Source organism: Salarias fasciatus, chromosome 10 (assembly GCF_902148845.1).
Source record: "Salarias fasciatus chromosome 10, fSalaFa1.1, whole genome shotgun sequence".
NCBI classification, from domain to species: domain Eukaryota; kingdom Metazoa; phylum Chordata; class Actinopteri; order Blenniiformes; family Blenniidae; genus Salarias; species Salarias fasciatus.
In genome coordinates, this window is record NC_043754.1 from 18,898,392 (window position 1) to 18,913,426 (window position 15,035).

At 42.0% G+C, this 15,035-nt stretch overlaps 1 protein-coding gene across 5 annotated transcripts in view; it reads right to left on the bottom strand.

Moving 5' to 3' along the window:
• Nucleotides 1-1,641: 1,641 nt before the first annotated feature.
• The window catches only part of nrg2a (neuregulin 2a), an 80,591-nt gene continuing 67,197 nt past the window's right edge, over nucleotides 1,642-15,035 (bottom strand). For 3 of the 5 annotated variants that reach the window (XM_030100792.1, XM_030100789.1, XM_030100791.1), the window contains exons 5-11: nucleotides 14,969-15,027; nucleotides 11,823-11,846; nucleotides 10,060-10,162; nucleotides 9,670-9,793; nucleotides 9,416-9,543; nucleotides 8,112-8,333; nucleotides 1,642-4,877 (exon numbers count right to left, since the gene is read on the bottom strand). In XM_030100792.1, coding sequence (XP_029956652.1) covers nucleotides 4,223-4,877; nucleotides 8,112-8,333; nucleotides 9,416-9,543; nucleotides 9,670-9,793; nucleotides 10,060-10,162; nucleotides 11,823-11,846; nucleotides 14,969-15,027 — 1,315 coding nt within the window. In that variant the 3' untranslated portion in view covers nucleotides 1,642-4,222. The remainder of the gene's footprint in view (nucleotides 4,878-8,111; nucleotides 8,334-9,415; nucleotides 9,544-9,669; nucleotides 9,794-10,059; nucleotides 10,163-11,822; nucleotides 11,847-14,968; nucleotides 15,028-15,035) is intronic. The other 2 variants (XM_030100788.1, XM_030100790.1) reach the window with 2 other exon arrangements.

Below are 15,035 nucleotides of genomic sequence, written 5' to 3' on the forward strand. Positions count from 1 at the left end.
AAAAAAAAGCCTGATCCTGATATATGTTGAAATTTGGAAACTAAAATGAAATACAAGAGAGTCAATACAAGGCTCCAAATTTACATGTAAGGAAGAAAAAGAGACTGTTTGGAGAGTTGTTATGCTTCATGTCAAAACTCAACCCAGTGGAAAGGTCAGAAAGCTGTCTCTGTTGGACCTTTTATCGGGCATTCATTGAAACTTTTTGAAAATGTTTTATGGAAGGAGACGTAGGTTTTTTGTTTCTTTAACCATTGTGATTTTTTTCAAAGGAAGTAAAGGTGATATTTTTAGGTCATTATTATTATTAGTAATGAAATCAGTCTTGAAGTGTAAAAACGAGATAAAGCCTGCTGATTTCATTAAAATACTACTGATCAATGTGTAATATGTAAATATGACTGTATTACTGCTCTTTAGATATGATTTCTTTTTTAAATAAAGTATGATATTAACAGTCTATTCCATAAGAACTTTTTTTTTCTATATTTTGAAGATGAATTTGATTAAAGGTGGAAATTACCAGAACTTTCACAGGGGATTAAAACTGTGCCCAAGTTTCACCCATCTCAGTGCTTCATGTGTGATGGATTCAGTGGTGGATAATATGCTGTTGTTCCTTTGGAAGAAATATAAAGAAATGACCGAGATTTCAAATAAAGAAGCTTTCCCCATAAAGGGTTAAATACTGCAGCCCTATCTGAGTTGATACACCGCGTCTTTCATGTTTTTTAAAAGGCAGTCAGGTCAGTGTCTTTGCTGATATTTTAATATAAATACCACTTTTATATGTTCTATACATGTGGTTCTGCTATTTGTAAAAAACGACAAATACAGTTAATGACCTCATGTTGTGATGAAACGGCTGTGACACCATCTAGTGGAGAATTCATGGTACTGCACAACCTGGTACACCATGAGCAACATCTGTATATGATTAAAAAAAAGAGAGAAAAAAAAAATCAGGATCAAACTCCTCAAAGCTATGAGTCAAAGTATTACATCAAGGCTTGACCACATTGACCATAAACATCTGTTTTTTTTAAAGATATGAGTCTGACAAATTGACTCGTGTTTCATTTAATAGGGCTGCTATAACTTATAGGATTAAATGATCATAAATGATCCCCTGCATTTATCTGATGAAAGGAGTGTAATCAATATTCAGTTGATTGGTAAAATAAACGATGTAAGAGTTGCTTGATGGTTATTGTTTTTTAATTGAGACCAGACCCATCAGATTTTCCCCTTTTGAAATAGTTATGTAATTTTACCATTTTCAGCTCTCACGCAAGAGGTGTAGTTTTTTACTGTAGATGTCTGCATTAACTATCACTTTAAAGAGCACAGCCACCATCTAAAACAGTTTTAGGTATAATTTATAAATCCCCACTCACCGTATTAAACAGATTTTATTTCAACATCAGATTTTATGTGTGCACTCCGGAGACGCGCCGTGTATCATACGGAAGGCAGACAGGCGGAAATCGCACAGGCGAAACAAAACACGACTCAAAACGCAGAGCAAAGTTTCCTGCAGAAAGAACTACAACGTAAAATGATATGAATAAAGATTTATTTTCTCATATGAACAGGTGGATTCATTTTTCATTTTATTTTACAATCTATGACAATCTCGCATTTTTTCTTTTTTCTTTTTTTTCTAGCATATTTCAGGAATGACATGGGGGAAAGGTTCTCTTTTATTGCTGAATGTTAAATGAAATACACTTTCACTGACTGGAAAAAAGAATTGTCTGCTGCTTTTTTTAATTTTTTCTTTTTTTTTTTTTTTTTTTAAACCATGCACCCATCTAACCTTGACCACAAGGACATGCAGAGGAGAGGTGTTCAAACATTTCAAGCGAGGGTGGGGTCAGGTGGGGCGGGGCGGGGCGGGGTGAGGTGGGGCGGGAGGAGGTCATAAAATCAAACAGAAGAGACTGGCAGGATGTGCCTGGTAGCATTTCAATTGCGGTGAGGGGACTGGCAAAGTGAGGGAAGTATCACACTGGAACTAGTGGTGCAGCGTCGTCTTCTGCATTATTCAGACATACAAAATCAGACTCAGAGGTGAGAAACTCAATGAAGTATTTGCAACATGTGACCGTGGTGTGACCAGAGACCATTCGCTATAAACAATACCACCGTGCATTTACCATTTCAATTGCAGATCAATTTTAAGGTCAATAATCGCTTGAAAATTCAGCATTTTTTTCCCCCCTCTTTTATATAACAAGGAGTAGAAACAAACCAGCGGCGATAAACAAGATATCAGCTGTCTTTTATCACAGCATCGCTTTCCATGGTTTGTGACATTACTTGAAATACATCGTCAATATTATTTCTCATCAGTGGAGGACAAAGGGCTTAAATGAATTCCTTTAATTATCATCATTTACAGGCTAAATTTGAAATGACTAGATCCGTCAACGAGACAAAGCAGCACACAGTACTACTGGAGGAGACACTATCTGGATGCTATTTGACAAAAAAGAAGTGTGCAATGTAAAGTGGAGTGGGATAAAAAAAAAAAGTGATAATAAAATATCTCATGTACACAGTCATTCGATGGAGGTGAGTACGTGAACAAGAAAGGCTGACAGCTTGATAGACGGCTGCATAATGGTTTTCAAAAATAACTCAGGTAAATATGCATTTTGTATCATGTTATTTCATTCTACACTATAGGCATCACATAGTTTTTTTTTTTCACACACAACACACTAGTCACCTCTTAGAAAATGATGTAATCAAACAGCAAAATAGAAAGTTTGCATATTTTTGCATTGTATGATCCTCCAAAGTTTCACAGCTAGTTCATTTATATTAGTTTCGTCTAGTCCTGTTCTCCACGGAGCTGCTTCCACCTGGCTTTCCTTTTTCTCTGTAGAGGAGTATGCAGGGGACTGGTAGACTGTATGTTTACATCGAGGTACTCAGCAGGTGAGAACCTTAGTCTTAGGTAGACCTTAAGTTGAGGAAGAGGGTGAACAGGGTTTAAGGTGGAAGTGGGGGGGGGGAGCATGTGGAAATCCTGAGACACTGTGTGGCCTTTTAACACCCGCCACAAAAACAGATAGGACACAGAAAGATGATGAGGCGTGGGAGACGGGGGGCGGATTTGAGTGAAAGCAGATGCAATCTTCTTTTTTTTTTTGTTGTTGTTGTTTTTGCGTCTGCCTGTGAAGGCAGGGGTCACCCTGCGCCCAAGTGGCTCAGTGCTCGCTGGCCTCACACCAGGCTAACAGGAGGAAAAAAAAAAAAAAGAAAAAGAAAAAAAGAAAAAAGAAAACAACTGCTGAGAAATAAAAAAGAAAGGGCATAGCTGGGGCGAGGCTGGAAAAGGGGGCAGAATAGCTGTAAACACATCAAGCAATGGCCTGCGCAACATGTGACCCGACAGTAGCCTTTACCTATCCACCTACACCGGAGGTCAGCCGTTCTGACGAGGCGCTACTCTGTGAACCTCTGGGACTCTCCACTCTCAGCTCCCCGGAGACGCCAGCAGACCCACACGCTCGGTGTTACCACAACAAACAATGAAATTCATCTAACAATCACAAACGCATGCAAGCAAGCTGGCATGCACGCGCGCGCACACACACTCTCTCTCTCTCTCTTTCTCGCTCTCTCTCTCTGTCTCTCTCTCTCTCTCTCTGTAGACATTAGTCAGAGGGCAAAAGTGATCTACACTGTATTTATCAGGATCCGAAATCAAAAGCTCTAAAAGGCGAATCATATCAATGTAAACATACACTTTATGTTGAATTGGTTTATATTGCGTGATATGAAAGGGGTTATGCTCCAGTGGGGCTAGACTTCTTAAAGAATGCAATTTGGAAAGAAAGTGAAACAAGAAACCAGAGAGGAAAAACAAACATAAATGTGTATAAAAAAATGAGGCGTCCATATAAGAAAGGCTACAAAAACCTCCACTGGCCCTCTGGCATCGGCATACAGCAAAAGGCACCACAATATTACTCTATTTTTTTACGTTGTGAAAAAACTGGCACATCTTTTTATGCTGTAAATCAAAATGTACATATAAATAGAGTTTTCCCTATAAAAAAGTCTTTGCTGTTAACTAGTAGACAACTTTTGCTAAAATGAAAATAAATATTTCATTTGTTTAGAATATCTGTCAGTTATATAAAATAAAAATATTTCTTATAGATGCAGGTCTATACTATATTGATTTTTGTTGGTTCAGTATCACTCTTTAATGGGGTGTATTGTCCGGTTTGGAGCGTGAGTGTGTGAGTCTCGTATGCATGTTCCCATGCCCGCTGTGCCGCCCTGACGAGTGAGAAGTCCGACTGTCCACCGGCCTGTAGATGGTGGAGGGCTCGGCGTTCATGTTCTGCATACTGAGGAAGGGCGTGCTCTCCCCGTCCTCCTCGGACTCACTATCCGTTAGGCAGCTTCGAGACCCATAGTCCCGAGATGCCTCGTATCCGCGCGGGGCCACGTGGCCGTTCAGTCTGGATCTGCGCCAGCGCCGGCTGCCCATTCCACTGGACCCACTTCTCTTTGGTTGCTCCCGAGAGGAGAGATACTCCTGGGTGGTCTCATAGTCTTCGTCCTCAGCCAGCCGGTAGGGGCTGGAGGGCAGGCTGCCCCTGCTGTCATTTAGATAAGTGCGACGCTGCTGCCGGTAGGGCTCCTGGCACTGGGCGTCGTGTAGGGGCACCTGGTACCGGCGCAGCAGAGGCTGGTCATCCTCCAGAGGGTAGGGGTTGTGGACAGCAGGAGGGAGGGACATGGCATGGCTGGCATTGGGGGACGTGATCTGGAAGGTAGGCACCTGCGGGGGCAATGAATAATGGAAATCCACTGGGGAGAGGCGGGCTGGTGTTGTCAGGGCTGACACGTATCTGCGGTAAATACACAGAGAAAGCTATAGTTAATTAGTGAAGACCAAACACCAGAACTGAGAAAGAGGAAGCAGTTTGTTACTTGAATGCACATTCGACGCCAAGTGTCAAGATGTGCAGGCATTTAAATGACACTGGAAATAGAACTCATATTTCCACAGATACATTTTGACCTGCTTTTCTAAATAACAATCTGCTATTCAAGCAAAACTCATGACATACTTTTTTTCCCTAAGTTATCGTTATTGAAAAAAAAAACTCTTCTGTAGTTAAGAAAAACTACTGTATTTTGTCATTTCAGATATATTACATAATTGTCTTTGACCACTTTGTGCTAGTAAACATAATTCTTGCTCAAACTGGTTGTACTTGCTGAATTAAAATGCCTACAATATCAACACTGGCAAAAGCTTCCTGTGGTGTCCCTCAGGGTTCTGTCCTGGATCCCCTTTTTTTGTCAATATCCTTCAGTCATGTTGTATAAAATATAGACTGACTGTCAAAATCAAGTTATTATTCTATGCCCATTAACACCTTGGCCGTCTTTGTAACAGAATGGGATTTAATCTGCCTCTCAATCAGTTTTTTTTACAGTTAGGAACTTCACTGACAACCTTTGCCCAGTTGCTTGGATGACCTCTTGGCTCGAGTTTTCCTGCCTTAAGGTCTGGATCAACCTGGCCAGCGAGACAGCCGAGCCAACTCTGTGTCCTACTTTTCAACATTTTTTTTAAAGCAAAGTTCTGTGAATCTCATGCTTTAACCATGAATATGGTCACCTCTGAACTTTTGTTGACTCAAGTATCATTCCCAAATGAGCTCAAGTCAGTGGAGAAGACTGTAAAAACATCATGCATATAAAAGCCTAAACATAGTTATGAAAACTGTTACTTAGAGCTATAAAGACAGATTGAATCCTATTTTTCTGAACCTGAACTCTCTGAAAAGAGCATAAACATATACAAAATTGCTGTTTTTTTTTTTTTTGTGTGCAGTTACATTATTACAATCAGAAAGCAATTAATACAACTGAAAATCAATCCAGGACTTATACTTGACAAGGCAGTGATGAACTGATTTGAACTGGAGCGGACAGAGTGTTTGTTTACTGACTGTAGGAAACTGGGAAACAGGCTGTGTGAGACATAAGCCTGAGATATTCCCACAGCAGCGCTGATTCAGCTGATGCAGAGGCTGTCACCGTGATATAAGAGGTATTTGTTACCTGGAATGACTCTGAGGGGGATGTTGATTAAGCAACTGGCTTTGCAAAGCAGCTCAGTGGCCACGGCCATATTCATGCACACATGCCTCCTCTCTGCAGGTACTGCTGATGTCTTTAGAAGTCAAGTACATAAAAGGCAAGCTATATCTTGTTTGACTGGCTACGGAGAAGTTCTAAGGAAGAGGCCTGTGTCACATACTATTACATTTATGGTTTACAGCTGCTTCAAGAACCTCCTTTCGCATTGCTTAAAATTTGGCTCGGCTGATAAAGCATGACTGATGCTGGACAACACCTACAGTATGCATCTCGCAGCATTAGCAGTCCATGAATCACAGCAGAGCGCCTCAGCTTTAGAATTGTTTAATATTTTAAAATGCCTACATCTGTTGCCTATTATTCTTCTGGACGGCACCAATGTAAAAAAAAAAAATTAAAAAAAGGAGATAATTGAATCTTGTTCATATCAAAAGCAGGCAGTAGTTCTCTGAAGCAACCTTTGATTAGAAGAGGCGACTTTGAACCGTGGTCAACTGGACACTCCAGTACATCTCTAATAAATACAAATCTGAAGTCTGAACCTCTGTTTACATTTTCAGTTTGTCTCTGTTAAAATAAAAGAGATGATGAGAATATATGCCCGGATCACTTCTTCTCATGATTCTTCTGGAATAATTGGCCTTCAAGATGTTAAGAATAATGCAAAGACTTCAAGCGATGAATAAAGGCCTGTGTATAAAACCAGTGTTTCCAATTTGTAGTCCGTTGAGACCCGCTGGCCTGCATGTGTTAGGTGTACCCCGGCTCCAACACACCTGATTCAAATCATTGGATCATCATCAAGTCCTGCAAAAGCCTGATGACAACCCATTCATTTGCATCAGATGGGCTGGAGTTGTGAGACGTCTGAAACACGTAGACCTGCGGGCCTCTCTGGGCCGGGATTTGAAAATAATGGTGCAAGCGATAGGAAGGCGGATCATTCTCACGTAGGAAAACCTTTGCCATATTTTTGCCGAAGACCATAAAACCCCACAACTTCCTCATTTGAACTACTACGTGGTCAATTAGTGTTTCACAAATGTTTTCTTTTTTTGAATGGGAAGTTGTGTTAATGCAGTAGAGGCCAATTATGCTCCCAAATGTGTGAATTTCCACCCAGCTCAGTGCTAAAGTAGACCTTGTTGAGCAACACACCCTGAAAGTCGGAGCTGTATTGTAATTCAAAAGTGTTAGGAATGAGCAAGAAGAGCATTTTGAAAGTTGTGGGGTCGCTATGAGTTCCTAGAACGACACCTGGGACTGTCTGAGGTGCCTGAAGATCAAACTCAAATCAGGGTCATGGGCAACAGTGGATACTTCTAAAACACACCATCTGAATACACACCATGTGGAAGACCTGACAGCACAATATTTAGAGCAAATATACTGCATTTGACCTGTCACGCACTAGTTCATGTTAAAGGAACGGTCCAATATTTTGGGAAATATGGCAGTTTGATGTCTTTCCCAGAGTCACATGAGAAGAAACATGAACACGCTAAATATAAACTGCTGTGGAGGTGATGAAGGCCATGCTTCTTCTTTCTGTCGGACCGCCGTCACTCTACCTGCCAACCGTTTCTGGACGAAGAACTGAAACTTGACATCTTCTTATGTGACTGTGAGCAAAACAGCAAACAAGTATATTTCACAAAGCCTCACTCCTTACGTAAACTTAAAGGGAACACGAGCCAATTGGAATCTCAAACTCGCCAGGGATCGATGTTACAATAGCGGTATGCTATATGCACAGGGTTCCCATTAAAATAAGCACTGGTTCTCACTCTTGCCTACCTTAGCGTATTTCATCATCATGCCTGCTGTGTGTCAGTTTCCACTGAGTCACTCAGAGTGCCCTGACTGGCCTCTCGAGGCTGAGAGAGAACCAGCAGAGAGAGGAAACTTCTCAAAATGTTCATGTTCAAACCCAGTGCCGTAACATCGGCCGCGCCGGCGCCGCGTCCCACCTGTCGCTGTGCGGAGAGTCTCCCAGCGAGTCGAAGGAGTCCCCGTACTGCAGCCCCGGCCGGTGGGGGTCGGAGTAACCACAGTGTGCGGCGCGCCGTGCTCGTGCCTCCATGCACGCGGGGCTGCTGCATTTACTGGTCCCCACGGATGACGACATCATTCCCGGCGAGTCGGAGAGGATGCTGTCAGAGTGTTCCAGGCTCCATGTCCGCTCCTCGTGTCTGATAATCACACAAAGGAGTTAGGCGGCCCACACAGCGAGTTCCAGGGTGAGAAGCAGCTTGGTAACGTGTAAATATTCTCAGAGGCAGATGATTTAATCCCCCGCCTCCCTCCCCATCAGTAGATCTGTCACTTTACTGGAAGAGTTTGCATGATCTCCTTCCACCCCTCCTTCTGGCTTCGCCTCTCAACACACAGATATGCTTTCCTTCGCTACAGATATCTGTCTCTATGTGTTAACCTTGACCTCTTCAAGGTAAATTTGCAACTTTCCAAATGTCAGTGAGGAATTCGCCAGCCACTGATCTGGAAAAATGGAGTAAAGTAAAGTAAAAATGGAGTCATGGACAGAACACGCTGATATTATATGATATTATGTGATCATGGAAGCAACAGACTGTGTGTGGCTCAGAACTTCCAATTGTTATCAAACAGAAATGTCTGTAGGTCATATTCATCTTAACATTTCTATTCAAAATCGTGGAAAAGTATCCAAAGAATAAGATTCTGTGAATGAATCTCAGACAACAAAAAAATGAAAAAAGCTGTACTGTGTGGAGTTTGCATGTTCCCCCTGTGGGATTCATCTTGTCTCCTGCCACAGTCCAAAAACGTAGATTTGAGGTTAAACGTGAGTGTGTCTCTCTGAGTTGATCCTGTGATGAACCAGCGGCCCGTACAGGGTGTGACCTGCCTTCATCCGCTCAACTGGGATCGGCTTTAGTGTTCTGCAACACTAAGCTTGATAAAGCGGTACCAAAGATTAGATGGATCTGATTGTCAGTATCAAATTAGCTCTATCTCATCATTTGAAAAAACAGAAATCATATTAATATCACAAAATGCAAGTTTTCGCTCTCTTTCAAGAGCTTTTGTCAGTTTTTATTCATGTTGTGGTCCAGTAAGGAAGACTAATCAAGAACCTGCACGACTGTAAACAGTCATTTATGTAAAGATCTTTGCTAAAGAATGATTCCAACATTTTCTATCAATAAACTATAATATTAACCTGATTATTTTCCCAGATGCTGATCGTGTTAACTAGAGCGTTCGCCTGACAGAGCATGTGGCAGACGCCTACCTGTGAGTTGATGAGTGGGCTCGTGTGGAAGAGTTGTGAGATCTGGAAGAGGCGTGACTGGCAGGGAACGATCCCTCTGTCGCAGGCCGTATGACTCGTTCTGTTGCTGGGACATTCTTTGATATGTACTAGGATGTGGAAGAAGTGGAAGCGGAAGAGGTACAAGTCAGAAAAAGACATTTTGTACATAACTCAAGACATGATTTGTGCTCGTGTGGGCGTCGGCCAAGTTAGGAACTCTGTGGGAAACATACATCTACCATGGGGATTTCCTCCGGGCCGGGTCCTGGGTGATTGGGTCCGTTAGCCAGGTTACGATTGGGATGTTCTGGACACATGTTTTGTCGCAGATGATTGTGCATCTTCTTTCTTTGTTTCCTGTGAAACCAAACATTGGTCACAGTAAGCTGCTGCACGTCAAAAAAGCAATACACACGTACACACACACACACGATACAGACAGCAACTATTTAAACATATGGAATAACATAAAAAGATTGGATTTTAGACAGTAAACTGTTATTCCCATTACGGCACGAAAGCAGCTTGTACAGGCAGCAAACTGCTTTTTCTGAGGATAAAATGGCTACATGAGGCGGTATCTGCAAAAAGGATCAGTGGTTTCTGCTGCGAGCAGGACTTACTTGGTTTTACAGTAGGCAACGACACACACGATGCCCACCACCAACAGAGCCACGCAAATACCCGTGATTGTCAGGACTCTTTTCTGGTAGAGTTCCTCTGCCTCTGTCAACGTCATGCACATAAAATACACAGACGCACCCACACACACACGCACAAACCAAACACACACACACACACACACACACCATGGAGAAATGACAGGAAAAGAAAATTAGCACCTTCAAGGTGGTCACACTTTTTCAATGTACGTCCACATGAATCTTTTTTTTTTTTTCTGACTAAATCCTGAGCACTACGAAGCTTCATACGCCCTCTCCCTGACAACGAACTTCACACTGAAATCTCTCCTCTCACATAATCACGAATGCGACAGATGCTGTTGCTCCCTCTGCTGCGGAGGTTTGGAGCTCAGCGGTCGGTAGGCTGATCTATTAAGCGACTGTAATTTTAGCGTATTTTAAATTAATTCTAAATTACTTATCTGTAACACTTGCAAAATGAGCAGTTTATAAGAGCATAACTCGGTTGGATATGTGTTATGCTTCGTCTGATAAATCCATTATGAGGATCATGTGTCACATCAAACGACACAAACTTGCAGAAGTTTTCATCTGCTCAGGAATTTAGAGAGAGAAAAAAAAAGTGATGTTGAGTTTAATAATAAATACATTTTTGAAATGAAGTGATAACAAAATCTGATTGGTGTTTTTTGCTTTTCTAGAGAAGAGCATATGTGTGGTTGAGACAGAGTCTGCGTTTCCCGAGCGGGGTAATCGAGGCCCTGGATAAACACCGAAGTGTGACTGATTTGAAGTGGTGAGACTCCTTCCAAACCAGGCTCCCTTATTTCAGTCACCAGCAGCATTTTACATTAGCAGCCCGATTTGTGTCAAGTTTCTGACACCTTGCATAAATCACTGAAGCCGGTTTATTTATAGCAGGAAGCGAGGTAATAATTCACTTGTTACCTACTTATAATGACTGTTAAACAAATATAATAAAATTGATGTTTGCATGGTCCAGTACATGAATGCACTTGATCTCTGAATAAACACCTGAAGCGCTTTTTTTTTTTGTGTAATTCTCTCAACCACTGAAGCACTTTTCTGGAAAACAAGAGCTAACAATGTAAGAGGATGGAAACAAGTGACAGACAGAAGAAAACTCTTTCATTCTAAATTTAGCATCGCATGCTCACATCACAGCATTTACTCCCTAAATGATAATTCAAACAGGTATTAAATTTTCCATCCAAAGGTTACATTTCACCTATACAAATGACGGAGTGATGGAGATTGAAGAGAAGAGATCATCCATGAATGAAAGGGAACAGATGGCATATCAAAGACATGAGAGACGCTATCGGGGTCGGACTGAAGGGGTTGGAAAGACAGAGCTGAAGGAAGACGTGTGGCGGCCACAAACATGACACATCATGCTTGTTACAGATGGAAAAGTCCAAAGTCCAGAAGGAGAGAGGCAGAAACTCAGTTAATTGTACGTTTCATTGCATGGGTACGAGAGTTTGAGGGGATCGCATCCATGTTAATCTGATGGAGGATTGGTTGCATGAGTTGAGAGCTTCTCATTCTAACGAGTTACTGAATGGTTGCTGGAGAGATCAATTGGTTAATCGGAGGGGGGTGGGGGGGGACGATATGATTTACAGATTCACACCACAGATGGAGCAGGAGCATGTCAAAAATGAAGGACGTCGACGTAGCTACGCTAGGACGGAGAGTCAAAATGGATTGTTCCATACCCATAAATTCAATCCCAAGATGCTCTGCCATTGCAGAGGGTTGAGAGAGGTGGAGGAGAAACAGAAACAGGAGACCAGATTAAGAGTGTAGCATGTTCCAGCATAAAAGTGGAATACAGACAAATTGGCATTACAGAAATTGAGACAACAATCACTTGTCGGTAATTGTCAACGCGGTCAGTACGAACCCAGGAAGAGACACCAGCATGCAACACAGACTTCAAACCACGCTACAAACAACCACACACAACTAGGAATGCAGACAGCTTCCAGCTTTGTTTCAATGTATTGTATTGATTTTTGCCTGATATACACTAAAAACTGCATCAGTTTGTCTTTGTGAAGTATTTTTTTCTGCAGTCAACACTGTGATTCTGTTGAATTCTAGAGAAAACATCTAATTTCAATGTTTTCCACATCAGCCTTAAGGATCCTCCCTTCTCAGGTTCTTAGAAAGTGCCATTTCGTTACATTGTTCTAGAAAATTTCCTAATTTGAGGCTGATATTAGTCACACGTCTTCTCTCGTGACTACCGTGTGATGCAGACGTGCGTCAACCGCTGAGATTACCTGCACTCTAAGATTTTTTTTTTTTTTTTTTTTCCCTTTCTAAAAATGCTACAGTGTAAGTTCCCGGACACACCCATCACATGAACGGGCAAGTTAAAAAGGAGTGTATGTGTACTGTTTTGGAATAATCACACTGAATGGGAATTATAGCTGGACTTTGTGTTATATGGCGAAGTGAGGCCTTCGGGGGGGTTGTACCAACTCGCTGAGTCCATATCTCTGGCAACTCGCATGCTTTACTTGGGCTAAAGCAAGTCCCAGCTGTTCTTATGACAACATGCTTTTATTAATCCAAGCCCTTACGGCTGAGGAGCAGAAGCCATCCTCCTTCTTTTCGGTATCTCCTGGGGATGGGAGGCGCCCCTTCTGGAGGCGGGCCTTCAAGTTCTGAACTGATGTGTGTGTGCACATGGGCCCGCTCTTCGAAACTAAACCTGACTTCTTCTCTTTGATTGAGGGTAGAATCTAAAAAGCAAGTGGCCCCCCTGATAATACCATCGCGTAGAGAAGGAACCTGTTTTTCATTTGTGCGTCATGCGCTGTACATGCTAACAGGTAGAGCTGCGCCTCAACTGTGTTTTCAGCCGACTTGTTTTAATTATCAGCCGAGCGTTCAAACAAGCGGGGCGTAATCAAAGTTTCTGGTCTGTGTTCATGTGGCTGGTTGAGAAGAGGAACTGAATGCTGCTGCTTGCTGCTTGATGCAAATGCACAGCTGCACCGGAGTTAAACAGAAGAAATGCAGAAGAAGCGAAAGTCGGAAAAAGAGCTCCCACACACCACTGTCTGCTCTGCCAAAAAAGCAAGTAATTTCAGCACAGTGCGCTACGACTTAATGCGAGATGAAATTACTTGTAGTTAAGAGCGGGGTTTTTTTCTTCTGCATTGTACACTGTGCCAACATACAACAAACACTGAGTGCGAGCTGCACAAAATGTGTGCAGACGACGAGGAAGCGACTCTGTAGGCAGCAGGACGTGGCTTCAGAAGCAGATGCACTTTGTTATTTTCTAACTCCAGTCTTACATTTAATTGCAACTGTGCGGGCTTGCGAAGACATGATGCTGACAAAAAAAAAAATGCAATGAGATCGCAAAGGATTCTTGGTTATTATCCAATACAAATGATAGACCTGGAATTTAATTCTATATTATTATAATACGCCGTATTTAACATTGTATATACAGCATCATTCTGGGGGAAAAATGTCCAAGCTGTACAAAATCCTTTGTTTATGTTTCATTAATGTCAAATCAATCTCTACTAGTAATATTACTTCACATACTTTACAAGTAATCAACCAACAAGTGATAGTGTCATGTAAACAGAGGAGACTGCAGCAACAAGTCTATAATCTAAAGGAGCCTGATTCCAGACCATGCGGATATTTTTCAAAGAAAAAAAGCCTTCAGGGCAAGATCTATCAAGCAGCAGTCTTCCACAAACCTTCCTCTAATCTTGCTATAATTCTGCAGTTGATGGATGTGTTTGCTGATGTTGCCATGTGGAATAGTGCAGAGTTGACTTCTCTTACCCCGGGCTTGCAAAGCTGTTCGACACGGCATTTCACTACAGCGCTTGAACCCTACACCGAGGACATCTGCTGTGAGAGCACCATTTTGTTGTTTCCTCTAAAGCATTGGGTTTCTAGCAACAAACGAAGTTTCCTGGATGATACGGTGCGGACTCAGTAATGTAACTGAGCCCTTGAGCAAGTTAGGAACTGATCGGAAGCTGGAAACGAAAATCTGACTGTTTCATTTAACAGCTTGTCATAACGTGAACCTGTAAGCTTAAAAGACAAATAAAACTGCAGATAATTTAACTATAATCAACAGAGTAAGAACAGCAACATTTAAGATTTTTGCTGTTAATTGGAGATATGAAGTATCTGGGAGTATCATTAAAGATGAAACGTGTTTAATCTTCACATAAGATTAATGTGTGCATTTCATATATTGTTCCAGATCCATTATATTTCCTACAGAAACACGCAGAGATCTAATCAAGTCAAAATATGTTCTTCAAAGTTATGAGGGTGCATTTCAAACAGACCCAATCATTCCTCATGCCTATTAGTTGATTCTAATTGAGCAGGCCTGGCTTTTCATCCACGAACCGGTGCCGCGGGAACCGTAACATGCTTGCATTTTTACAGCTGATTGCGTAAAGAGGCATCATTAGTATGTGAGACGAACGCACCGTTCGAGTGTAACTCTTCTGACATTAGACCTCGTTGTTGCATGCAGCTGACTTTGTGCAGGTCATGTAGCATCTAACAAAGCTTCTAAAATCAGACGGTCGCTTTTTGATACCATGGGCTCTTTTTCTTTCTTAGAATGCACATGCGACACACCACACGTTAGAAAGCAGACATGCAGACCAAACACAGTAACACACCATTAATCTATGCCAGCTTGTGAATGAGTCATCGGACACACACACACACACACACACACACGCACACAAAAGTATTAGGTAATAACAGGACACGAAGGCAGTCTCTCTACGCCCAACATGCACGCATGACACAAGGACAGTCTGTAGCACAGAGACGGAAGAGGAAATCGACATACGGTAGAAACTGGCCATAACGTAGGTTTGACAGCGATCACCAGTAAAGTCATTTGGACACCTGATGGA